The sequence below is a fragment of the Mycteria americana genome, chromosome Z, assembly GCF_035582795.1.
Source record: "Mycteria americana isolate JAX WOST 10 ecotype Jacksonville Zoo and Gardens chromosome Z, USCA_MyAme_1.0, whole genome shotgun sequence".
NCBI lineage: Eukaryota > Metazoa > Chordata > Aves > Ciconiiformes > Ciconiidae > Mycteria > Mycteria americana.
Window position 1 is genome coordinate 16284933 of NC_134396.1, and position 25677 is coordinate 16310609.

At 39.5% G+C, this 25677-nt stretch overlaps 1 protein-coding gene across 8 annotated transcripts in view; it reads right to left on the reverse strand.

Annotated features, from left to right (window-relative positions):
* Window positions 1–19641: 19641 nt before the first annotated feature.
* ADAMTS6 (ADAM metallopeptidase with thrombospondin type 1 motif 6) overlaps window positions 19642–25677 on the reverse strand; it is a 157683-nt gene continuing 151647 nt past the window's right edge. For all 8 annotated transcript variants that reach the window (XM_075526679.1, XM_075526678.1, XM_075526673.1 and 5 more), the window contains one exon: window positions 19642–23411. In XM_075526679.1, coding sequence (XP_075382794.1) covers window positions 23302–23411 — 110 coding nt within the window. In that variant the 3' untranslated portion in view covers window positions 19642–23301. The remainder of the gene's footprint in view (window positions 23412–25677) is intronic.

Sequence of the window (25677 nt, forward strand, 5' to 3'; positions counted from 1 at the left end):
AAAAATGTTCTGACATTTTTAAACAATCCAGAATTCTGAACAGTTTTGCTGTTGCCACAGTCACCCTGGTTAGGCATGATTAAATTTCAAAAATAGAAAAGCAACAGCAGATCTAGGGAGGAAGGTCTTATTTTTTATACTGTCATTAACAAACAAAGTGTTAGAGGCAGATGAGGAAGAGCCCACTTTCTCTTATTCTGTGCAAAGCTTCTGAAACTCTAAAGCATCTAAGATGATCTTTATCTTAAACACAGAAAACTACATTTACATTTCTGCATCTTGTTCTAGAACTTCATTAATGAAGTTGCTCACACTAAGGAAATACTATTTAGGGGCCTGTTTCTTTTCCAAGGATTCACAGAAGTCTTTAAAACTTTCTGAAATGTAAAAAATTTTAGAAAAATAATGTTAAGTAGAAGGAACTCAGCAGTTTGCAGTAAAGCTTATTTCTCAGGGCAGAAAGTACATTCCTTCTTTGTGGCCTGTAAAATACAGAGAACTCTATTACAAAAATTGACAAGTAATTACAAGGTCAAAAAAAGATTTTTTTTCTTTTTTTTCCTTTTTCTTTGTTATAAACTGCCTTCAGCTGATACTGGTTTGACCACAGGACTTCAGGCTGCATATATTCCAAAATCATTGCAAAATAGTAAACAATTAACTTGCGATATTCCTCCTCTTCACAGACAAATTGTGGTTTTCCTACATGGGTTAATCTTAAAATGAATTGGTTTCTTCTCCTGCAATGTTATGCTTACTTGACACTTCATACCTTCCTTGCTTTTTTGTGGGGGTTAGATCTGGGAGAAAGAAAGTTTCCTCTCTAACACTAAACTCCAGGCTGCCCATAATTCAGAAAGCTCTCCCTAAAAATTGAGAGAAAGTGAAGTGTGTCTTGTTTGGCTTTGTTACAATGCCTGCTAGTGGTAACACTTAAGATTCTGAGAAGCTCCTTGCTGAGTCTAGACTGAAGTACATCCTAATTACCATAATCATATCAGGCAGTAGAAAAATCAAGCCCCCATACCCATAGTCAAGAGGAACAATTTGATACATATAAGGTACATAAATTACTTTTTCTGGGTGAATATCATTGTTATGGCTTAGATTAAGAGAAAAAAGTTATTTTAGACTGCACATAATGGCAAAGTTGTTCCAAGGTTTATGAGATTATTTACTATTTAGGAAGTTTCTTCATTGCTCAGAAGTTATTATCATATACTCAGACGCCTTTGAGCATATGCTGGAATATGACATTTAGCATGATAGTACTTAACTGGCGTATATCCATATTTCATACTTGAAAGTATCTTATTTGTCATCTTTTGAAGATCTGAGGTTAGATTTGACTTTCTAGGGAAATGACAATGGACACCAATTTTTCTTTTTACTTCCAGAAAAATCCATTACAAATTCCAGGTTACATATCAATTTGCTTTGAAAAAACGAACCCATTGTGCCTGTACAGATAAACTATGCACAGATCTTTAATCCTGTTTCACGCCAGGAAAAGGAGACATTTTAACCATAGCATGGAAATATTTTGCAGGTGCTGAGAAGTATAATGGAATAGTTTAACCGCTGAAAAGATCCCATTAAAAATTCAAGCAAATTAATATTAAGAATAATAACTTTCTGTCACATTTAAGATTTTGTATAAACTTTTTAGGTTTTGTCCAAATGTGTTGTCAGGAGAGGATTCTTACCATTACACAAAAAGATACTCTCAGCTTCTTCAAAACTCTTTCCATTTACTGTGTAGCGAGTATAGTCAGGAATTCAAGAATGTAATCTGTGTGGCATATTTTGATGGACATACCCTGAGGCTGCAATTCCATAAGCGATTAACAGAAAGGAAACAAATGCCTTGTTGTTATCTATTGGCTGAAGTAATCACCATCATGGCTGTCAAAAAGTTACTGAAAGGAAGAAGAAATGAGCATCCCTCTGGGCATCAAGTTTACAGCACTAAGCTATTTCCCTGCAATATATAGAGTAATTCAAAGTCAGGTAGTTCCTCACAGCATAAACAAATACATAGAATAACTTTGCACACTAAAACGATAGTAACAATTTCCATAAAGTATTATTTAAACCCTTATTTTTTCCAAAAGTAAAGAAAACTGTTGAGGAGAGTCTATCATTAACTCGCAGGTGATCACACACATGTTCTTTTGTGACCGTTGAAAATGGAAAGGAAATGCAATTTTTAATGTCTTCATCAGAATATTGTCCTGGTTATTGGTATTAATCCCTTAAAAAAATACTGACACATTAAATGAAACATCAAAGAAAAACAGCTTGAAGGGAGTTAACTTTGTGAGGGAAGATTAGAAGAGCTACAGACTGCAATCTCTCTTCGCACACCTCTTGAGTGGATGGACTGCAAGACAGGGACTGGGGGAGCAAAGTCCCTCCCACTGTAAGAGAAGATCAGGTTTGTGACCACCTGAGGAACCTGAACATACATAAGTCTGTGGGACCTGATGAGATGTAACCCAGAGTCCTGAGGGAATTGGCTGATGTAGTTGCCAGGCCACTCCCCATGATACTTGAAAAGTCATGGCAGTCAGGTGAAGTCCCTAGCAACTGGAAAAAGGGAAACATTGCACCCTTTTTTAAAAAGGGTAGGAAGGAGGACCCTGGGAACTACCAACCTGTCAGCTTCACCTCTGTACCTGGGAAGACCATGGAACAGATCCTCCTAGAAGCTATGCTAAGGCACATGGAGGACAGGGAGGTGATTCAAGACAGCCAGCATGGCTTCACCAAGGGCAAGTGCTGGCTCATCAACCTAGTGGCCTTCTATGATGGAGTGACTACGTCAGTGGACAAGGGAAGAGCTATGGATGTCATCTGTCTGGACTTCTGTAAGGCCTTTGACATGGTCCCCCACAACATCCTTCTCTCTAAATTGCAGAGGTATGGATTTCATGGGTGGACTATTTGGTGGATAAGGAATTGGCTGAATGGTCGCATCCAGAGGGTAGTGGTCAATGGCTCAATGTCCAGATGGAGATCAGTGATGAGTGGTGTCCCTCAGGGGTCTGTAGTGGGACCAGTACTGTTTACTATCTTCATCAATGACATAGACAGTGGGATCGAGTGCACCCTCAGCAAGTTTGCAGCTGACACCAAGATGAGTGGTGTGGTTGACAGACCTGAGGGATGGGATGCCATCCAGAGGGACCTGGACAAGCTCAAGAAGTGGGTCCATGTGAACCTCAGAAGGTTCAACAAGGCCAAGTGCAAGGTCCTGCACCTGGGTTGGGGCAATCCCCAGTATCAATACAGGCTGGGGGATGAAGATATTGTGAGCAGCCCTGCAGAGGACTGGGGGGTACTGGTGGGTGAAAAGCTGGACATGAGCTAGCAATGTGTGCTCGCATCCTAGAAAGCCAACCGTATCCTGGGCTGCATCAAAACAAGTGTGGCCAGCACGTCAAGGGAGGTGATTCTGCCCCTCTACTCCACTCTGGTGAGACCCCAGCTCTGGAGTCCTCAGCGCAGGAAAGACATGGACCTGTTGGAGTGGGTCCAGAGGAGGGCCACAAAAATAATCAAAGGGATGGAACACCTCTCCTATGAGGAAAGGCTGAGAGAGTTGGGGTTGTTCAGCCTGGAGAAGAGAAGGCTCCAGGGAGACCTTGTTGCAGCCTGTCAATACTTAAAGTGGGCTTATAAGAAAGACAGAGATGGACTTTTTAGTAGGGCCTATAGCGACAGGAGAAGGGATAATGGTTTTAAACTAAAAGAGAGTAGATTCAGACTAGATATAAGGAAGAAATTTTTTATGATGAGGGTGGTGAAACACTGGAACAGGTTTCCTAGAGAAGTGGTAGATGCCCCATCCCTGGAAACATTCAAAGCCAGGTTGGACGGGGCTCTGAGCAACCTTGTCTAGTGGCAGACGTCCCTGCTCATTGCAGAGGGGTTGGACTCGATGACCTTTAATGGTCCCTTCCAACCCAAACTATTCTATGATTCTATGATACTATGTCTCAAGTAGCAGAGCCAAATCCTGGCTCAGGAAAGAAAGTCTGTGAATACTTTGTAATAATTTGTGATACAAAATTACATTCATTCACTCAAGCTAGACCATGAGCATTCATATTCTTGCTTTTTCCTTCTTTCATATCCTTTTCTTCAGAAGTCCACATGTGACCATTTATCCAATGTGGGTCCTAGCTGTTTGTTAAGTATCCATATTGGTCTAGTCCCTAGGTCTAGCTTCGATAATGTAAATAGCTTTTGCCCCAACAAAGTCCCAGAATTATAGGAGTAACAAAACATAAAGGGTGGTCACGTTGCTTGAGGAGCTGGAAAGTCCCTCTTACAGATGTTTGTTCACAGTCTTAGAGATGTTGGGTCTCTCCAGCCTCCAGCCAGGTCTCTCCAGACTTTCATTAAGGATCAGTTGTATTCAAGATCTTCCAGGTCTTCAAGGCATCTTAGGAGGTTTTTTCCACATGATGGAACACAGTGAGACTTCTAAACATCCCACAGCAAAAGTGAATGTTTTTCTAACTTCCTGCCCCCAAAAGTCTGCTTATCAAAGATTCGATACAGACCACAAGATGCAATTAAGCAGAACAGGCACACCAGATGTAGGAGGAACTGTAGGCAATCATCTGTTACTGTTGTACAACTGCTTCCACTCCCACCCCTCCTTCCTTCCCTACTTTATTTTCTCGATTAATAAAAGAAGTAGAATAGAAAAAGTTTGTCATACATTCAGTTATCTCTAGTGGCTTACACAGGACAGCATCTAGCAAATGAACAATTAAACATTTTTGTCCGTACCCTCAAGCTCTCTGAAGGTAATAATAAAAAAGTTTGTTCTTAATTTTTTTCTTCCATTTTAGTTTAAGTATTCCTTAAATCCCCTTGCTAAAGAGATATGACTATCTAATCATCTCAGAGATGACAATAAGAGTCAAGCTGATATATCAATAAACAAATCTGGATTCAAGTTTTTCTCACATTTTTAAAAATAGCAAAGTCATTGACTATCCAAATTAGACCTGAAACTCAGGTTTTATTTAAACAAAAGTCACAATAAATTAAATAATTTAATTTAAAATGTGAAAGTTTGGCCACACAGCTACAACATCCTGTGCTAATCTAAGAACAGAAGGGTAGACCTACTCAAAAAGTGAAGATTGCCAAGTCTCAAAGCATGGAATACAGTCTGGATCCAGAGTTTCAGCAAAAGTATTCAATCAAGTGATAAGTTTGTTCTTCCTTGGTCTCTTTACAGTCCAAATTTCATACAACCATTGAAAGAGCTTGTGCAACCTGATGCATGCTTAATGCAGGTAGTTCCAAAAATAGTATTTTTATATGACTGCACTTTACAGAACTTCAAAAGCTGTTTAGTTCCAAGGACCCTTCCTGACTCATTATAATCTCATTAACAGTTACAGAGTATTATTTTCTCTATTAGTCAAAACCTCAAATTGCTAGAATGTTTATATATGATCAAAAATGTATCAGTATAGTCAAAGAACACATTTCACTTATCCCAGGCTAGGATGGAGGATGAAACACAGCTTGCAGTCTGGATTTTAGTCACATACTGAAAAGAGGACTCTCTGTTATAAAGCCCTTATTTTGAATAACAATAGAACTTAATTACACTAGCCATTTTCTATCCATTAGCTTACTTTGGGATACTGCAGCCAGAGCAAAGAAAGATAAGAGATGGGTCAAAACTGTTTAAAGAGGAACAGTGTTGTTTGCTCAGACCATGTGGGATATATAGGAGACCTTTAAGGTCATTTGGGGAAGGAGTGTTCTTGGCCATTTTAGGTGCTGACATTGTTTTTCCACTAACAAGATGATTGAGGTTGGTTAGCTGGAGTACTGACTAGTTTCAGTAAAGAGCTAAATCAATGTAATGTGCATTGATTACACCTCAAAAACTAAGAGCCATCAGATTGCTTTCTAATCTGCACAGAGCTTAAAAGTCATTTGGTATTAGTATATTTAAAACTTCACCTTTACATGAAAAGACAGATGTAAAAACTGGGATGTTTTACTCAGGTGCCTTAAGCCTCTGGGTTAAAGTACAGGTTAGTTCTTCAATTTTGGTGGTATAAGAAACTTGTACAAAGCATCCCTGAAGAAGACATGGCTCTTCATCTCTCAATTTTGCATGCTTTGGTAATTGGTTTTAATCACAGGACTCTGTTCTATCTGCAGATGTCACTTCTTAGCATGGAGGTAAACATCTGGCTAACAGTGTTGTACTGGACTCCTTTTTTGTTCCCTCCCATTCCTCAAATCCTACGTATCTATGTTTGACAGTGGGCTGCCTCCCTTCCTCAAGGCATAGGAAGGAAACATGGTAAACAAATATGGAAAAGTCCAGGTGGCTACTTCTGAATGTAGAAAGCTGTATTTCAATAAATGCTTCTTAAACAGAAGCTTTCTCCATGTTGGCAACATCAGCAATGCTACTGCTTTAACTTATAGACAACAGTTCTAAAATATATGGTAGACAGATCATTTACAGATGTTCAGTTCCAAAATATGTCTTGATTTATAACAGAGTGTAGTATGTTATAAAAGTATTAATCTTGGTCCAAGGTAAACAAGAAGGACAAAATAGGTACAATATTTGTCACCAATTAAGAGTATCTGCAGATATGAATCACAAGGTAAAGAGAAATAAAATCAAAATAATTTTGATTAAGTTTTGGTCTCTCATTTACAAATGAATTAATAATAATGCTACTTCATTGTCCTTATCCTGGGCATATCTGCACAATTTGTTTCTTCCTGAACTAGAAGCCAAAGGTCAAGAGACAATGCTAGACCCAGATTTACAGATAATAAATCCCACCTAAATTTTTGTGACGTATTTCTTACTGGCTAGGTGACTACCAAGGCCACAGCAGTTGATCGAAGGCTGTACAAGCACCAGGTACAGGCATCTAGGTGGAACACTTAGGTAGAACACTAGGTAGGCATATAAGCATTTAGGTAGAGGCCAGATGAATCTGCGCCCAAGAATCATATTCAGACAGATCTCATCTTGCAAGGGAGCCACCTTTTTATGAGACAGCTGCTGAAAACACACCTTTGTCTAATTTTCAGCTCTAAAATTAAAAACTCTCCCTCCAGTTTAAACTAATATAAGAGAATTTCTGTTTAGCAGAAGCTTATTAGGAGTACAGATTTCCACTTCATCAGGAATAATCCAGAAAAGTTCTGTTTTTCTGTCTGCCATGTCTGAACATGGAAAGTTGTATCAAGCCAAACCACACTGTGAGACTACTCCTTACATAGTTCTGGTCCTTCCCTTCCACTTCATTTTTTCCATTTTTTGGGAGGGGACCGGACAAGGTGGTCATTCCTCAGGAGTCCTTGATTTGGGTTCCTGCCTGCCATTATGCATCCCTGAGCTCCTCTGGGCTTGTGCAGATGGGGCTTTAGTGTGCTGCTGGCTCCTGTGATGCGCTTGGCAGGATGTTATTTGGCCTCCTGCTCCTGCCATTGTCTCTCTGAGTTCCTTTGTGGGTGTTTTATCACATAACTTACTACTTAGATTTACAAATAAAGAAATAGGCAAAAAATTTTGAAAAAAAAATTATTTTTAAGGATGCTATTCAGAGTGATAAGACATCTAGAAAATGGCTATTTATAATTTAAGCTTTCCATTTATCCTTATAGTCTCAAGCTGTAATGACTGACAGTTACAGAAGCACTGGTGGAACCAAAGGAAGTAAAGTGGAGATAAAGTAGTACTTAAAAACAATATTTGCATCTGGTTTTGCACCTTTCTCTCTTTTTTTTGGGTCTCATTATAGTTCTGCCTTGCTCGGCAGATCTTAGAAGACTTATATTTTGAACACACTCTGAGTTACATCTCTCTTGAGGTTATCTTACGCCTAGCTTTATCTTTTCATAAAACTTGTGCCTCTTTCAACATCACATAGCAAGTGACAGATACATGTTGATAAGTACTAGCATTAGATGGGATAAATACACATTCTGACTGTGGGTTTCAAATACTGCCATTGTGAAACCACACTTGGACACAGAGAGTCTGATTAGAGCCAAGTATTTAATTTTTTTCTAGAGCTCACAAGTTCTGGCACAAACAGCAGGTACCTCAGCTTCTTCTACTGCTTTTAGAATAAGACAAAGTTCAGTAACACAGGATAAATACAGTAAATATAATACCAGAGGATTTTTGGCTTCATATTCTAGGGGGGCCAATGAACAGATTATAAACAGGCAAGGAGGGAAATCTCACCTTACTGACTTTGGCCTAAGATTCCCTGAAATAGAGAAAAGAGAAACCATAATTGCTTTTTTCTAACCAAGACAGCATAAGCTTGACTGGTAGCAATGCTTGTTATTAAGATTACTAGATTTTCTCTTTTATAATGCCCTGCTCCTCAAGTGATTAGCTACTCAGCAAGACAGTAGCTTTAAATACTTCTCAGTTTCTTTTTACCACCTGGGCTCGCAGCATCTATAATTCTTTGACCACCAAGAATCCAACAGCTGAGATTAAATCTAGCAACATTCAAGCTGCTGCTGTTTCAATTTATTACCAGCTGTTTAAAAAAAAGTAATTTAATATCTATATGAAAGCAGAGTATTAATAGAGTTTCTGTCTCTCTATCCCTGCTAACAGGGCTCAGAATAGCTAATCACACAAATGCAGGATCTAACTCTCCTAGACTGTAACAAAGCTCAGTGATGACCATTTGTATTGCCTCTTAATGTGCACACATGCCAGAGCACTGCTTGATTTCAAAGCAAAGACTCAGTCAGATTGATACTGTATCTTCTGGAAGCAGACATGCATCATCAGACCTAGTTAGTCAGGTCAAGAAACCAAATCTCTACTTATTCTTACCCTGCTAGTGTCTGCATGAGCTACAACCTCTGAAAGGTACATTTTCACCAAATTACTGCCTCTCACAGTGGTGAAGTGACATCCCTTGCCACCCTGCAAAGCAACATCAGTAAAACTGCACTAACTACCTGAAAACCAAGAGTGTCTCAGCTCTAGTGCCAAAGGAGTTGTCGGCTCTGACTGCTTTGGCACCATCAGCACTGAAGGTCTTCTGGCCGCTGGCAGGCTTAGTAATGAGTTCCCAGTACTAGGGGATTATCAGACCAGGCCTGTTTTACTACCTCTTTGTTCTAAGCAGAGATCTAAGAAACAGTTGACTTGCTAGGGAAGAAGTGTTACTCTACATCAGTGATAAAGAACTTTTTCTTCTAACCTTTGAAAGGGATTACAAATAGCAACCATCCCCTATATCTTAACCCTTTATTGAATGCCCCACAGGGTAAGAAATTAATTGTTAAAATTTTATCTATTTTTTTAATATATGTATCTCATAGGTTATAAGACTCTGTGACACCATGGCCAGCCTGGGATCTGCCTGCGTACCCTCCTATTTGCCCTCATGCAACTTCATTGAGTAATACAGAATGTCTAGAATTGACTTAATGTGGTCACTTGCTCCACACAAATCCCCATGAGCTCCATGGATTTGCTGCTCTTCACAGCTCCAGATATCAGGCATCCCCTGGGAAATCCAAGCATCCCTATGGACCACTTTATCACTTCAAGAAACCAACTCATGAGAGCAGCACAAAGACTTCCTGAAAAACATTTGGGAGCAACTTCCTATTCACTAGAATTGTACGCTCCAGCCCCAAGTCACAGGAACACCATGAAGAGGTTTAGCTTTCCTTCAGATGGAATTGCTCCAGCAGCAACTCCAGAAACACCCTTCCAAACCACAAAGGAAGCATCAAAGATCCTATCAACAACCCTCCTTAACCTTCTCTTCAGAAGCCTCCCATCGGGGACAGCCACCTAAAGGGAGTTTTGAGAGGAACTGTAAGACCCATGGATCAATCCACGTCACAGCCTGACAGCTACTTCTATTAGTTTTAGAAAGTGCCTGGGGTTACCTAGGACTAATGGTTTCTCAAAACTCTCAGAAGGGTTCACAGACAATTTCCAAACTCTTTCAAACCTTTCTGCATTTCCCATGCCTAGCTGGAGGATGAGTGACGATGAAGTCGTCAGTTCCCTAATACACCCGAAGTAGCAGAGGAAGCACCTACAGGACCTCAAGGGGAAGAAATTCTAACTCTACTTCCATTGCACAAGCATTTTGGAGTCTCTCATTTCCAAATGTACAAGTACTTGACTTTGTATACAGTCCAAAATCTATCTGTATATGGCATTTCTCACAGCTGCGATGACAGCACCAAACCAGGCAGAGTAATACATCAGAGAGACTATTTTGGTGCAACATCTTAAATGTTTGTAAATTAAGCAAACACGGTACTGCATCTCACATGTATTATCATTCACTTCCCATATGCCTTTTGGGTTAGTCATACAGAATTGCTATCTCAGAGCTTCATGAAACAGGAAAAGTAGTTTTGTGCTGAAACCCCTCCACTGCAAGCCAATTCAGCAAGTGCATTCCCTCCCTTCTGTGGCATCACTGCCCCTGTGTCTGCCTCTGCCAACTTCTATACATAAGGAACATGGCACAAATGTAACAGTTATGCCTTGCCTAGAGCAGGTTCTTCATAAAGCTGACAGAGGAGTTGCTGTGCATTACACAGAACAGGAAGGTGCGCTCAGTATTGATAGAGAGCTTTTAAGCCTGCTTCAGGAGCGAGATTTGTTTTCTTTTTAGGGACAAGGGATGATCCAGAGTTGAACTTGAAAGCAGAGAGGAAAAAAACTGTCCAGACGTAGGAACAGGCAGTCAAGTGTGTGACCTAGTCTGAACTCATTGATTTGAATACCTTGAGGTACATCATGTGGCACAAAGCCCAGAATAGGTAAAGGACTGTTTTAAAACGAGCTCATTCTGTGACAAAGTAGTTCTGTTAAAAAATATTTGTCAAAAAATATATATTTCACATTAACCAGAAAGCAGTGTAAATGCATCTTATGACACTGTATTGGTTCTTGCTAATCACCAGGAAACTTGTAGCTAGTCTGAAGAGAGGAGAATGTTAAAATAAATGTCATAACGTGTAACATATAATTTGGCACTTGGTTCCAGGTACCAATGGAATAAAATGCTTGTAACTTTTAAGGTTTAAATATGACTGCTAGTGGCCAGTTTTCAAAAAGGGAGTGACAGGTAACTTCTGGCATAAAATCATTCCCAAGTGGCTTTTCAAAAAATTCCTCTTTAACAGAAAAATATACCTGTGACAAGATAGCATAAGATACAGCTGGAAATTCCCAAAGGTTGTGTATAACATGGATGCAATGCTTATGTGATCATCAGTGAATAAATACCTTGGTGCCTGGGTATGCTCATTTACACATGATCTTGAGAATGCTGGTGAACTTTCTGAAGCATTAACTGATTTCTGTAAAATGCATCAAGATCTACTAAACGACAGAGTGAGCTAAGAGTAAAATCAGTCAAGGAGGAAAGAAGGGGGGACTGAAGTGAGACCCTAAGTAGGTTTTACATTTTTCTGCTGTCCATAAACTGCAATTGCACGTTAGTTATGCAATATATGGGTCATGGTGAAAAACTTTTCATTTCAAAATTACTTCTGAGTCAGAAATGCTGTTTGTGCTCTTTTTTTAAAAATTTGAACTGAAATTCCAAGACATTCTTCAAATCTCCTTATCCCCATCACTTCTTCAACAGCTGCCTATCAGAAAAGTATATTCCCTCTGTAACCACATGGTAGGTTGCAAAAGAATCTTAAGCAGAAGAAAAAGGAGACAAAATACTTAATCTGGGAAAGACCTTTGTCAATTTGTAACTAACAACACAGAAGGAAACTCGGTCCTTTATCTAACATATTCACATATAAGATAAAGAGTTCAATATATTCCTTTTTGTTAAGTTTTCAGAAAACTATAAAAGTAAATAAGCCTTCCAACTATTTGTTCATCATTTTGGATGAATCACAGGAGCACCCAGATACCATCATATCAGCATAGTCCTTCATCAAATACTTACATATGAAAATGAGTCAGACTATCCACCCAGAAAAATCATACTCTTCCTTGTATGTTTACTTCAACAGTGTTATGTACTTATATGGAATTGTTAAACTAAACATATTTTTGCCAAACTGGCTATAACATAATCTACCTATGACTGACCAACTACAGAAGAAAAATTAAACAAACATTTTGCTGTTGTTAAACTTTTTTTCTGGGGGTTTGAGCTTCTGAAGCCAGAAGGTCACTTGGATTATGTATACAATGTTGGTAATTGCATTCCTTAAGTCTACAAAATGCCACAAAGCTCACTATTTTCCAAAATAGCTTTGCAAACAATGACAATTACTGCCCAGACATTTTCAAACACAGCAGGTTACTGGCTTAGGCAGTGATGGAAACCCTAAAAAGAAGATAAATATTTTGAAACGCACTGTAAATCAAATTTGTGCACTAGGCTAAGAATGGATTATCTGCCTCTAAACAGCAAAAGATGTTTTAGTTTCAGGGGCTTTTTCCATGCTTATTTACTAGAAATTATTTTAAATTGTGTCTTTTTTTTTTTTTTTAATTGTCTCAAGATTTTTAGCAGTTGCATTGTAATAAATACTCTACTATAGTTAGTTATACACGCTTTACTCATTACATTTACTGATGTCCAAGAATTCACTGTTTCTCAATCTTTTAATAAAAAGTAAATTTTTCAGATTAAAAATTGATTGAGAACAATGCTATGTCGGCTTCATGCTGCTCTGCAAGTATTTATAGCAGATGTATCTGCAGTCTCAACTGGGCAAAATTCTACGATGTAGTTAACTGAGCCCTTGACTAAGAATGAGTCTGTGAGGAGGATTACTATATTGTGATGTACTACATTCTGATATTGTGGTACCAAGACAAAGGCAGCCACCTTTTGCATCCTTCATGTCAGAAAGTAAGTATCTGGACAAGAAAAAAAGACAGCCCAAATGGGAATTCATACAATTGACTGTCCAAGCAGCTTTGGCTAGAATCAATAGAGAGGGAACATCAGGAAGCCAAAAGCACTGGTTTTATGTATGTGCATTCAAAGCTGGTTATGAATTATCAGGTTTCTGACTTTGTGCCAGATTCACATTCTCTGGCAGAGCAAGACTGTTGTAGGATGAAGACAACATTACCTTTGTACTCTCCGAGGAGTCCTTCAGCAGACCACAAGTTCAGGTTCACTGGGCACCTTCATGACAGAAGTAATGTAAGTAAGACATGATGCTGCTAGATTGTTGTTGAGGGTTTACTAATTAGTATAGAGCTGGTATTGCATCCTTTACTTTCCTAGAAGATCACAGATGTTAGAGACAAAGAGAATGTGGGCAGAATACCCCTAGGTTCTGGCCGTTTCCAGCTGGAAGACAGTCCCTTGAAATGACCCAGAAGAAAGCAGCATTTCACTAAGTTAAGTCATTATTTTTATAAAATGGGGATCAAAGCTTAAAATTTTATAAAACAGTTGCCTTCACTGAGAAACATAAGTATAACTGACACTTCCTAAAAAGCGTAGCGAGCGTTCCATTCTTAATCAGAATGGGATATTTATCCTGCTAGCCCTTGTAATTTTATAACATCTGAAAGTGTGTTTTCTGCTGAAAGACTATGGCAATGACATGAATCCAGCTGTTGAGTTTCCTACCTTGCTTGTCACCCTTAAAAAAGTAATTTTCTAGCTTTCCTCAGTATACAGCGGGGGAGACATGTGAAACAGGTAAACCATAAGGCTTTAAAAAAGGCTAATAAGAGAATAATAACTCAGAAGTTTGGTTTCGGTTTGGTGGGTTTTTTTTCCCCAAAGACAGTTTCATGATTTTTTTCAACTCCTGGCTCAATATTTTTGAGCAGTAGGGCTGACTATTCATTCATCTGTGCATCCTTTTCCAAACTTCCATACACTAAGTCCAGGTAAGTATGGGCCATTAAAAGCAGCCTCCAAGAACAGCATTAACTTGATCAAAATAAAGATAAACGTACACTGTTGAATGACACACATGGTATAAGGAAAACACAAGCAAAACCAAGCTGACATTTTACGTGTAACCACAGCACTCCATTGCACAACTCTGGACACCCTATGCAAGGTGACTGCTTTTGTAATCAAGTTGCTCAAGCCACAGAGGAATGATCAAAATTTCAGTCCAAAGTTTACCAAAACACGTTACTGCTCTCTTACCCTTTTATTTTTAAAGGAGATCCAAGGATTATTGTTTTGAAGGCTTTAAGTCTCAGACTGTTAACAAGCAACATACCTCTTGGCAGCTCTTCACTATCCTGATGACCAGCTGAGAGTCAACACACGCTGTAAGCGTTGTTCATCAGCTCAGCAGAATTACACGGGACTCAGCAAGCATCTGGCATTCGAGAACGCTGCTGTCTTTGCGGTAGGCAGATTTATGGACATCATTTTTGCAACTGCTACTTTTCATGATCATTTGCAGTTCCCTCATCTGCTAAATACAGCATAGCCAATTAAAACAGGCTAGCAAAAGAGGTATAGAGTTCAGCTCACTGCTGCAAGTCACCGAGAGAGTCACGGCTTCTTTCTTTTAATAGTATATATAGCATTTCAGGAGTTCACTGGAGGGATTAAACTGACCAAGGGTCTCTCTGTCTCCACAGTCCCTACATGGGCCCTCCACTCTCCACCCTGAGGACTGAGGTTCTGTAAGGGAAGTCCCCTTGGCCTCTCCGAGCTCAAGGCTTTTCTACAAGTTTCTCGCACACTCCGTCTGCCCACAGGATCCATCTTCTCTCTGCTGTAGGGGCACCTCTGTTGGGACCTGTGGTCTCCACCAATTCATCCAACCCTTGCCCCGGGATCCCCCTGCTACCTGAGATTTCCTCAGCTCTTCACACTGTCCCGGCTCCCCCACCCCACCTCATGGCCCCACTCTCCCTCCACACCCCCTGGCCCCTCTGCAGCTTTCCTAGCCAGGCGGAGTCCCTCCCTCACTGAGTGGCCCTGTCGATGCACATGCCCCAGAGCTGTGGCCCCACTGCGGCTTCCCCAGCCCCACCGTTGGCCTTCCACCTCAGCTCGAGTTCTCCTGCTCACACATGGGAACTTCTCCCTTTGGAGCTGTGTGGCTGCTCACTGCAGCGTCCCCTTCACTTCTCCAGGCGAGGAGGCAGCTGCCGTGAGTTGGATGCCAGGCAGCGGCTGCTGCTCAGCATGGCCCAGGCAGCCGGCAACGGCCATGGGTGCTTCTCACCCAGGGCGCGCCCCACACCTGGGCCTTCCCAGTGTGAAGCCAACCCACACCCAGCTTTCAACCTCCCCTCAGGCGGCAGCTGCCAGCGGAGGAGACTCGTCACAGCTTGGAGCTCAGCAGCTCTCCACACCACACAGAAGCGACCAGGGCAACCCCCAGCCCCAGCCAGGCCCCGTGACAGGCTTGTGCACACCAGTACCCTGTCCTGGCTGCAGCTCTGAGCTGCCACAGGCTACAGCTGGGCTCCCAAAAAGGGCTGAGGGACACCCAGTGCCATAGGCAGGAAGACTAAGAGGAGACTGCAGGCTGAATTTGAAAGATGCTCCAGAAAGAGCATGTTTCTTGAGTGCAGCCTGTCCCCACCATGCATGCCAGCTGACGGGAAGGCCATGTCCCACTGAAACCAGTGTGATGCAATGCTGTCCAAGGCACCACAGGCAGAGCACCTGCAATGTCTGAAGCTGCATCCCCCCATTTTAATGAGCATCTGCCCACAGCCTGGGAGTCCTGAGGAGCAGCCAGTGCGTCTGTGGTGCCAGAAATGCGTTTTGCTCATCCTGGAGGAAGAAGGGCCGCATGGCAGAGTTTTCCATCTAGAGGAGAAAGGGGGTGAGTGGACATGTCCAGAGCCATGAAACCAAGGCCCCAAACCCATAGGTCTCAGTAGGTTAAAATTTGTGATCATCGCAACTGCAAGAAGTGGCAAAACCAGCATAGCAACTTCACAAATCGGGGGGGGGGGGGGGGGGGGGGGGGGGGGGGCAGTGTGGGTACTTTACAGAAGGATGTTTGTCTTAACACTTGAGACCTTTCTTAGGCTGATTAGGATAAGAAAGTTAAAAAAAAAAAATCCATGAATTCAGGCAACCCTCCTTTAGCTTTACAAACATTTTAGCAAGGATTGCAGTGAGCAACCAAAGCTGAGCCAACTTCTTAAACCTCACTGAAAATCCTGAGATGCAGTATCCTTCCCTTGTGTTTTCCCTTTGTGGCTGGTGCAAAATGCAACTTAAATTCTTTCCCACTTTTACTTAAATAGGCTATTCTGCACTCTTATTTCACAAGGACTGTAAGCAATATATAGTTAATTTATACATGTAATTATAGCCATCATACCTCCCGTCCTCTCTAGAAACTCAGTTACCAGCCACAAATGCTTGTAACCAGACAAAATGCTTGTGAAGAATAATACATCTGAAGTCAAATGTTATCTGCTAATTGACAGGATGGTTTCAACAATGTAACCTTATCTTAGGTAAATAAACTTCTAAGGAAACTTTGAGCCAGAAAGGCCAAATGAGATGTTTGAGATTCCTTTTTGTTGCAGAATGTCTTGTTTTGAAAGTGCATTTCAACAGCAAAGGCTAAATGTGAAAGAGAATCTGAGAGACAAAAAGAGAGGCTTGGTTTCCTCAGTTTATATTTGCTCCTAACCTAGTGTTTTTCATAATAGGAAAAAGTGTCTTGAGGGGATCTTTAATTATTGTGGTAGAAAAAAAGTGAAAAAAATATCTTTATCTGGTATCTTCTTTGAAAAAAAAAAAATTTTAATGCATCTCTAGCATTTGTTTCTTTAAATTCTTATTTAGATTTTATATTCATTTTTAGACTTTAATAAATAATTCACAAAACCAGCCTAAAATTAGCATTTTTAACATACAACAGTGTTAAGTTACAGATATGAGAACTCTTAATAACATTCACATTAAAATATCAGATCAAAGACAGCAGTACTGCACACCGAATATGAGATCCACAGACATGTTGAAGCAGTGAGAAAGAGGAGAAGCAGTCACCAGGCGGGAGAAGGTGATGGAGGGAAGAGAACTCCTGTCCCAGTTTGTGGATTCTGAGGAATGAAAGAGAGTGTCCTGGAAAAGGACTGCAAACTTTTCAAACACATGTTGTTGTGTGTGCTCGAGGCCCTGACCCTGTCTCTGATCAGTATTCAAAGATGTTAGAAGGCAGCGACCCTATTAAGTGCACTGCACTTCTGTAAAATTGTTTGCTTTATAAAGCATAGCTGCCTTCAGAACAAATGTGGCAATAATAACTTAAAATGCACTCTCAACTTAAGTTTGTCTCCTGAAATTCCAGTTAACTCGAGGGTCCAAGTCTTTCCATGAAGATATAACTCAAAGACGTTCCCACACATGTAGAACTGTTACCTCAGCTTACTTGCACACGAAGCGTTACTCAGTACCAGTCTGCTTCTAAGGGGAGGGAGATCTTGAATCCTACATGGAAGACTGATCTTCATTGCAAAAGATAAATCATATTGTGAGATGGGTTTTCAAACAATATGAATGATAATTTTGTTATGTTATAAACATTGCAGGAGTGTGTACAGTTATAACGACTTTGATGTCAAGGGGAGGTGGGGAGAAGAGTAAACAAATGCACTGATTTTGATGTGCTTAGCATTGAAGAAATCCAGTTTCAAAAGGCATGGCTTATCCCTTATCAGCCGGGCCAAATCTGATCCCTCTGGGTGGTCAGAGCAACCAAGGCCTGGAGCACCCTCTGGCTGAGCCTTCACTTCTAGCTTCCAAAACACTTCCTTTTCTATCTCAAGCTGTGATCCGACTAATTTGTGCCAAACAGGATTACTAAAGAAGTGAGATTATTTATCTAGTGATCTTGCTAGGTCTTCTCTGAAAAGGCCTTCCTGTTTACAGAAATGGCATCTTCCCACTCTTAATGCAGAAACACATACTTATATACTTTCCAGGTCAGATTTCAGTAATTTTCTGACTGGAAGCTATACAACCTCTGAGCATAAAGTATGTGTCCTGTAGCCTGTCCAGCTCAATGAAAATGTCAGTCCTGTGCAGAAATAGAAGACAATAAATGACGTGTGGTGCTTAGGTGATAGGCCAGTTTAAGGGACGCAGTATCCTTAAATGCACATCATACTGCATTCTGAGTGGCTCAGTTTCCTAAACTGGACATGAACTCCCCCTTTAGCTGGGCCAAATATACTTGGGAAACTACCAAGTCACTAGTGCTGTAGTGAACCTTGTTCCATGGCTGACTGAGCCTTTATAAATCTGTTTGGGATTCCATCCTGATTACTGCATGCAAATGCTCTTACACCATTCTGTCTAGGACAAAGATTGGAGGGACCACACAGAAGCAATGATCCATCTCTTCCACCTAATTGTTGTTTGTGGTGAAGGGAAGATGGCCAGATAGGGTGTCACTTCTCGCAGAATGACAGCCTCAGCTTAGTAATGGCCTTAAGACACTTAAGGTTGATGCCTGACTGACTCCAGATGAGGCTCACAGGACTCATCCAAAGTCTATTGCAGTAAACCTCCACAGAAGAGTCCTGGATCTTAGTTCCTAGTAATAAAAAATAATAACAATAAAAAAGTCAGCAAAATAACCAAGCCCTGTTCAGCATTCTACAGAGGATATTTAAAAGTCCTTCTTGTAGATCAGGTAGCTTCAGAGACAACAGGGAGTTTACTGATGAAGGAACAGTTGTAGGAGTATAGCAAGGGAAATCAGAGAAAGGAAAAGCCAGTATCTCAGGTAAAAATGGTGTCCATTTCCTCAAGAAATAAACTGAAAAAGTGTAGCAGAGAATTATAATAGCAGGGTTGGCTCCAGAAGGAAGTTCAGGCACAGGAAGAGTGCATTTTAAGAACACTGAAGGGAATTTTGTGTGCCAGGAATTCTATAGTCAGCATGGGTGATGTTAGGTTTAAGGTAGCAGGAGGAGGAAAAGAGAGGGAAACACAACAGCATCTGTTTCAGTGTACCCAGTTTGTCATTATAATCCAAAACACAAATGGCTCTGGGGGGAAGAATAATACTCAAAACTGAACAATAGTGGGAAACTTATCAGGTAATAACTTCTGGTGTGAATGTATGGGAGGAAAGTCAACAGAGTTTTGAAATAACAGAGAAAACTGTTACTAGACTGTGTTATTTACTAAGAAAGACTACTCCGTCTTTAACTTCTGATCTGTAGGGCAGTAAAACTTTGTGACAGAGCACAGGTAGAAATACCCGTACCTTTAAAACAGGTAATTGTTTTTTGAATCTTCATTTGTAAATAGAATAAAAATGAATAACCAAAATTAGTAAATGCCTTATCAAAGTATTTAAGGTTCTCTGTACTTTCTTTAACATCTTACTCATAATAGTAGAGTGATTACTTTCATTAAACCAGAAAATAGATTTTAACTGAGAAACAAGAAATATTTCATAGGACTTGATCAAAGATTTCCATACAAGATATTTTTACTGTACCAGGTAAGAAAAGAAGCATCTCTCAGCAACAGTGACCTAAGCACCAAATCTTCTGAAATTACTTTCTTCTTTATATTTAAAAACATCATGGCTTCAGATAAACTTCAGATAAAACCTTAAAAGCTCAATGCAAGAAGGACATTTTATTGTTATTGTTATTATTGACTGGCTGTTAATGAAATCATTCCAAGAAGTACAGGATATTTTTGCTGCCATTAGTTTCATTCTTGATCTACATTATTGCTTAGGCTAAAATATTATCTAATACCGTACATGACCATGATCTTTTTTCCTTTTCCTTACTGTTTTGCTTATATATGACAAATATCGCTGCTACCAAGGACAGGATTCTAGCATAACATATAGATGTTACTTGAAAGAAAACATCTTATATATATTTTGATGCATCTGACGAAGCAAACGTTAAGCATACAGAATTCTAGTAACTGTAAGTCAGGGAATAGACAACTGTACCATGGATATCATTCTTAAAAGCTGCAGTTTTATTTTACTAAATTATCTATGTTAAAAACAAATCTGTGCCTGGTGTGGAATTTCACTGCATCAAGTGTTACAATATTTTTGTTTTCATTACAAGCAGGAGAATGCATGTAGAACAAGTGTTAAGAAACATGACAATAAATTAGAATATAATTTACAAAAGCAAAAATAATAATAATAAAGTAACAGTGTACCACATTAATACTGAGTATAAAATAATAAGCAACTAATCACAATAATACAAAGGTAATTTCAGTCTGTATTATTAAGGATATCTATGTGACATTCACTCCATTACAAAGTTCCTAACGAAATGGACTATTTTTGGGTGTATACACCTTGAGGGATTAATCTCTAGATTTTTCTTTCTTTTTTGATCTTCTTCAGCTGATAGTATTGCTCAGTGGAAGTACTGGCACCAAATTGATTTCTGCATTTTGTATTCTACTATTTGATTCTAGGCCTGTCATATTTATAGCCTATACAAATAGTCCTTTTGTCACTATTTAGGAATATAACACTATTTAGCTTAGATTATATAGATGGCTACAGTGTAGCAGCAGCAATGAACTGTGCTGTGGAAACCAATTATTTTGCTTTGAATTAGGTTTCATTTTTCGGTCTTAGTCTGAAGCGTTGCTTAGTTTGTAAATCCACATACATTCTGTGTTTTGTTCCCTTTAACAATACAATTCAACGTTGCTCCAGGGAGTTCTTTAAATTCCAACCTCAGTGCTGTTATGTTGCAGAGTAAACATTGGACTCCCTAGTGTTCTAGCACCAGTAAGAGAGCAAAATGTGTCTTTGGAAACACTCCTTACAATTTTAATGTCCTAAGTGAGGTAAAAAAAAAAAAAAAGGTTTCTTTTGAATACATAGAAAACCCTTTTCTTGTTAGCTGAAAAGACACATTAGCTGATAAACAAAATCATACCCTGGAGAAAACCGGACCCTGATACGAAGAGGCCTCTTGCTTAGGGAATGCCATAGCAAGCCCTTTCCCTTTCATCGTATTTTTGACCTAGCCAGGGCATGCTAGCACCAAGGTGTTTTGTCGAAAGGATACATAAAGTCGATTCACTTAACAGAGAAGGACTACATACTGCCCTTAATCCCTATGTGCAACTCCCAAAGATTGGGGGTTTTTTTACCTACTGGTGTCAGTTTTAACAGGAGTTGTTTACATGGTGATGAGAGCAGCAGATAAGCATATGTGAATACATGCAAGCCAACTGAAAATGAATTCCACTGGTCACAGGTGTACAGAAGTGGAAATACTGGCAAGAGGTAGCAGATGACAGGAGTTCGATGGTCATGAATACGTGGGCTACACAAAACCCCACAGACAGATTGTCAATATGTTGGGGGGATTTCATAGTATGAGTCCTGTTAACAACACCTATTGTTCCATGTTAATTCACATTAGTAAATAGTGTGCAACACATTCGGTTTGTTCTTGGTAAAATACATGGGTACACTTCAATCTCATGGTATTTTGAAATTATTTTTCAATGAAAAGAGTACTTTTTTAAAAAAGTGCTATTTGAGTTACAATTTGTAAGACGTTATTGTTCACATAATTTTAATTGCACTACAACAAAGGAGGCATAGGTGGACACAAAAGCACATTCATCAAGTACCTGCTGCAAAATGCAAGTGTTCAAGTACAATATATTAATATAAACAAGTACCTACTTTCCTTATCTCCTTGTTGAGTCTCTTACTGAAAAGTCAAGGGTAAGAGGAGCACGACAATTAACTTTTTTATGGTAGATTCTTGAATGTGACTTGCCTAAGTAGTTTGGTTTCACATTTAAAAATGCAAAGTATTTGGTGAATATTAAAAATATGGTAATATAGAATAAGTGGAGTATGGCAGCAGAATAGTTAAGGCATCTAGCTACTAATCCAGAGGCATGAGTTTGTTCCAGTCTCATGCTGAAAGCTGCCCCTAGCTTTAAATATGGTCCAGATTTAAATATGTACCTGGCCATTTAGGTGAAGGTGGCCAGACTTCATTCTAGCCACCACTTTTCCAGTGTGCCTTACTCCTGATAGTGAACAGGCCTCTTGGCTCAAGCACGCTTTTGACTTCTCATTTGAACAGAACATAGATACCTCCATGAGTCGTTTATTCTTTGGTTGTAATCCTTGCCCACCCAGATGTGGTCTCCTGAACTGCACATTCACATATTCCTTCTCATAAACAAATGCCCTTCTGCTATGGTATCAAAGAAGGGAACATCTGGAATCCATTTTAACTTTCAGCTTTGCAAAGGATTGTTGCTATTACACAGTAGGCTTATCTTTTGCACTGGAATTCCTTAGTTTTGGAGAATCAAAAGTAACATGTAAACCAGATCTAGATACCCACAAAGTTATTTCTTCTTTGTGGCTGGTGTTGTAAACAAAACTGAGCTGGAGTCAAAGTGTAAATTCTGAGCGACCTGTACGGTAGTAGTGAAGGAGCTGGTAATACAATCTTCACCACTGTTGGAGTCTGCCTCCTCCATGATATTGAAATATGTTCCCTTTCAGTGAAAATCTCAGCTTCACTTGTACAATGGTAAGATGGCTATAAATCTACAACACAGATTTCATTTTGTTTCATAGCACACTTGTATTTCATGCACCACTGCAATAACTGTTGCACCTCTTAAAACTAAGTCCCTCATAGTTGTTCTATTTAGTATAGCTTTATATATGGCTCACAGCAGTGTTCAGGAAATATGGATTACTCCAAAGGGAATTAGGTGGAATGAAGGGAAAATACTTTTTTTTTTTTAATTTCTGCTCCTTAAATAACATTTCCAAGCTCATTTTATAATTTAAATTGTGGTGCTGTGTGTGAGATAAAATAGTTAACATTTTTAAGCTATGACTTAACATTTTTTTGATTCTTCTTTACTTCCATAGTCGACCAAGTCATAACAGCTACATTTTAAACAGTTTTAAATACAAATGGATTCAGTGTCATTGCTAAGTCCATAATAAAAATTATTTTAATGGTCCAAGGAGGTAAACAGACTATTGGATTTAGTCAAAAGAACACAAATCTTCCACAGTAAGCTATATGTGTTGTGTGGATCTTTCCAATTTCGCATGCCCTCCTTATAGCGTGTCCAGCACTTTGGATTAATAAATCCCACTTCACAGAAGTTAAAATAATATTGAAATCCTGTCAGCTGGGGCTGACCAGTGGTTACGTTTTCCACAGGGTAATGCATTTGCAAGGACGTCAATCTCATTCCGCTGTGTGGCTCTCTTTGATGGACACTCTTCCACAATGATAATAACAAGGCACATTCTTGTGCTTTCTGTGGGTCAGTGTCCTTGGCAGGTCTTGCAGCACATCTGTCTGAAGTATGCTCGACTGCAGAACTTGAACTTCAGCACCAGTGGGCAATATGCCACTTTGTTCACATCTTTGCACTCTAATAATTAAAAGCATTAAAGAGAAAAAATCAGAAACGAAAATTAAAGTACAAATAAAATTTGACATTTAACATGCTGCTTCTCTATCCATCCCCCTTGCCCTCTTTGTAACTACTCTTTCTAGTCCAGCCTAGTGCACACAATATATTTCAAAAAGCCATAAAAATGTTTGCAGGGCTTCTCTCACAGACGTTTAGAAGTGTGCCTACTTTGTCTTGGAAGAATTATCATTTAATTGGGATAAACGATCACTTTAGATGGCTAGGAAATGTGAGTAATTTTTCTTACAATACTTTTATAGCTTCTTTCTCAGGAGTTATTTTATCCATCCATGAGAGGTTATCCAAAATCTAATATGATTCGCACTATTTGGTACCATTCCTCTGCATTTGTAAGAATCCTTGAAATAGAATGTGCATTGCAGCTAACAGGGATGGAGGAAACGATGACTGTTAGGAATAAAGGCACCAAGAGTGTGAGTTCAGTGACTGGACTGAATGGTGGATTACACTTTAGGCTTGGTTCCACACACCCACAATTTCTTTTATGCAGGAGGAAAAGCCATTTTTATGCCTGTAATAGACATGTAAGAGCTTTTCTTCATAGTTGTGTTTTCCCTATATGCTGGGCTTACTGCCTCAGCAGCCCTTGTCATACTGGCAGGTAACTCTCCCAGGAAGGGAGAACAAGAGCTCAGCCACGTGGACAAGGGTTCATTCTTTTCCGTCCCACACAGGTTGTATCTAAAGTGACTTGTAGGGGTACATTACAGGAGCACTGCTGGAATATGCTGTGGTTCTCCCCTGGCTCAGTTTCCTTTCTGTAGAAAGAAGGTGGGAATACGGAATGTAATAGTTTGGTCCAGTTCTTATTCTGATACAGCTGGAGATACAGTTGTATCTGAGAGCTCAGGGGTACACTCAGGTTCTACAGCTCAGATGTTGCTGCTGCAGATTTCCTTTGCACTGGAGCGAATATTGTGCTAGATGTCTGATAAGGGATTTTTAGGTAAAAGCATTTGCACAGTTCCTTTGAGACTGATATTAAAATATGACTTTGGCAAGGAGCTTTGCTTCACGTGTAGGAAGATGGAAGAGATGTATATGGAAGAAAAGTAAACCCCACAAGTATGAATTACAAAAATTAAGTGATGGGAAGAATGAAATTAGATTCATTTCTCAGAAAATGATTTGTCTCAAAAGAATGCTGTAAGCTTTTACTCTTTTAAGGTTGCATTTGATAATGCCTTCCTCCTACAATCTTTCTCAAATTACAACAGCTATAAAGAAAACGTGAATAAAAAGGAGATGAACTAGCAGTACTTTGACCATTATTGTATTTTGTATTGATTTGTTAGCTAGAAGTGAAGACTGGAGGCCAGGATGCTGTTGCTCCAAGGCCTGACAGAACAACAGTCCTTGACTCCGAGATGTCTGTAAGCCAAATATGAAAGAGACAACAGACACACCGAACAGGTAAGAAAAGAAAAAAGTAACAGTGAAACAAACACAGTCAGCATGTACAATCATTCAGCTACTCCTTTTTGTTTTCCTTCTACATACAATCTCCTAGTACATTATTTTTGCTCTGGAACAGGTAGTTATGACAGTGCGTTCATCCTGCAAGCATACTGTAGTAGCAAGTTAAGTGTAGGTGAGAACTTTTAGTATTTGAACCTTGGGAAGCATTAGTGAGGCTGAACTTCAGGGTCTGTACTGAACGGTATTTATGATAATGGCAATATGCATGCTGTTAGCTAGATAAGTAGGGGTTATGAAATGATTTAAACTTTCATTTCATTAACACAGATATAGTGCTTTCATTGTAATTCTTTTACTCTACCTACCCAATGTTTTATGTACTACTTTTTAACTTTTTAATTATTAATTTGGAAACAGAGTTGGATGCCAGGAGAAACAGACGTTGGGGGTAGCTGGTTGAAACAGACATATTTCTCTATCAGCAACTGCACATGGTCACTGTGATTCACTGGGTTTCAAAAACTCTTTCCAAAAGAGGTCAAATATCTTTCAGAAATATTTCAGGTCCTTGTGTTTGTGAAGACTGGGAATATAGGAGAGACAGATGGTGAATTATAAATGAAGTGAGGAATAAAAAGGTTCACTTGATCTTGACAAGATGTGAAAAGTTCACTCAATCCCAAAAATAACCCTCATACACATTGTATTTAGTTAAATATAGGTAAAGCCACTAACTGCATTTTTGCTATAAGTAGGATTTGAAATTATCCCATTTCATGTTTCT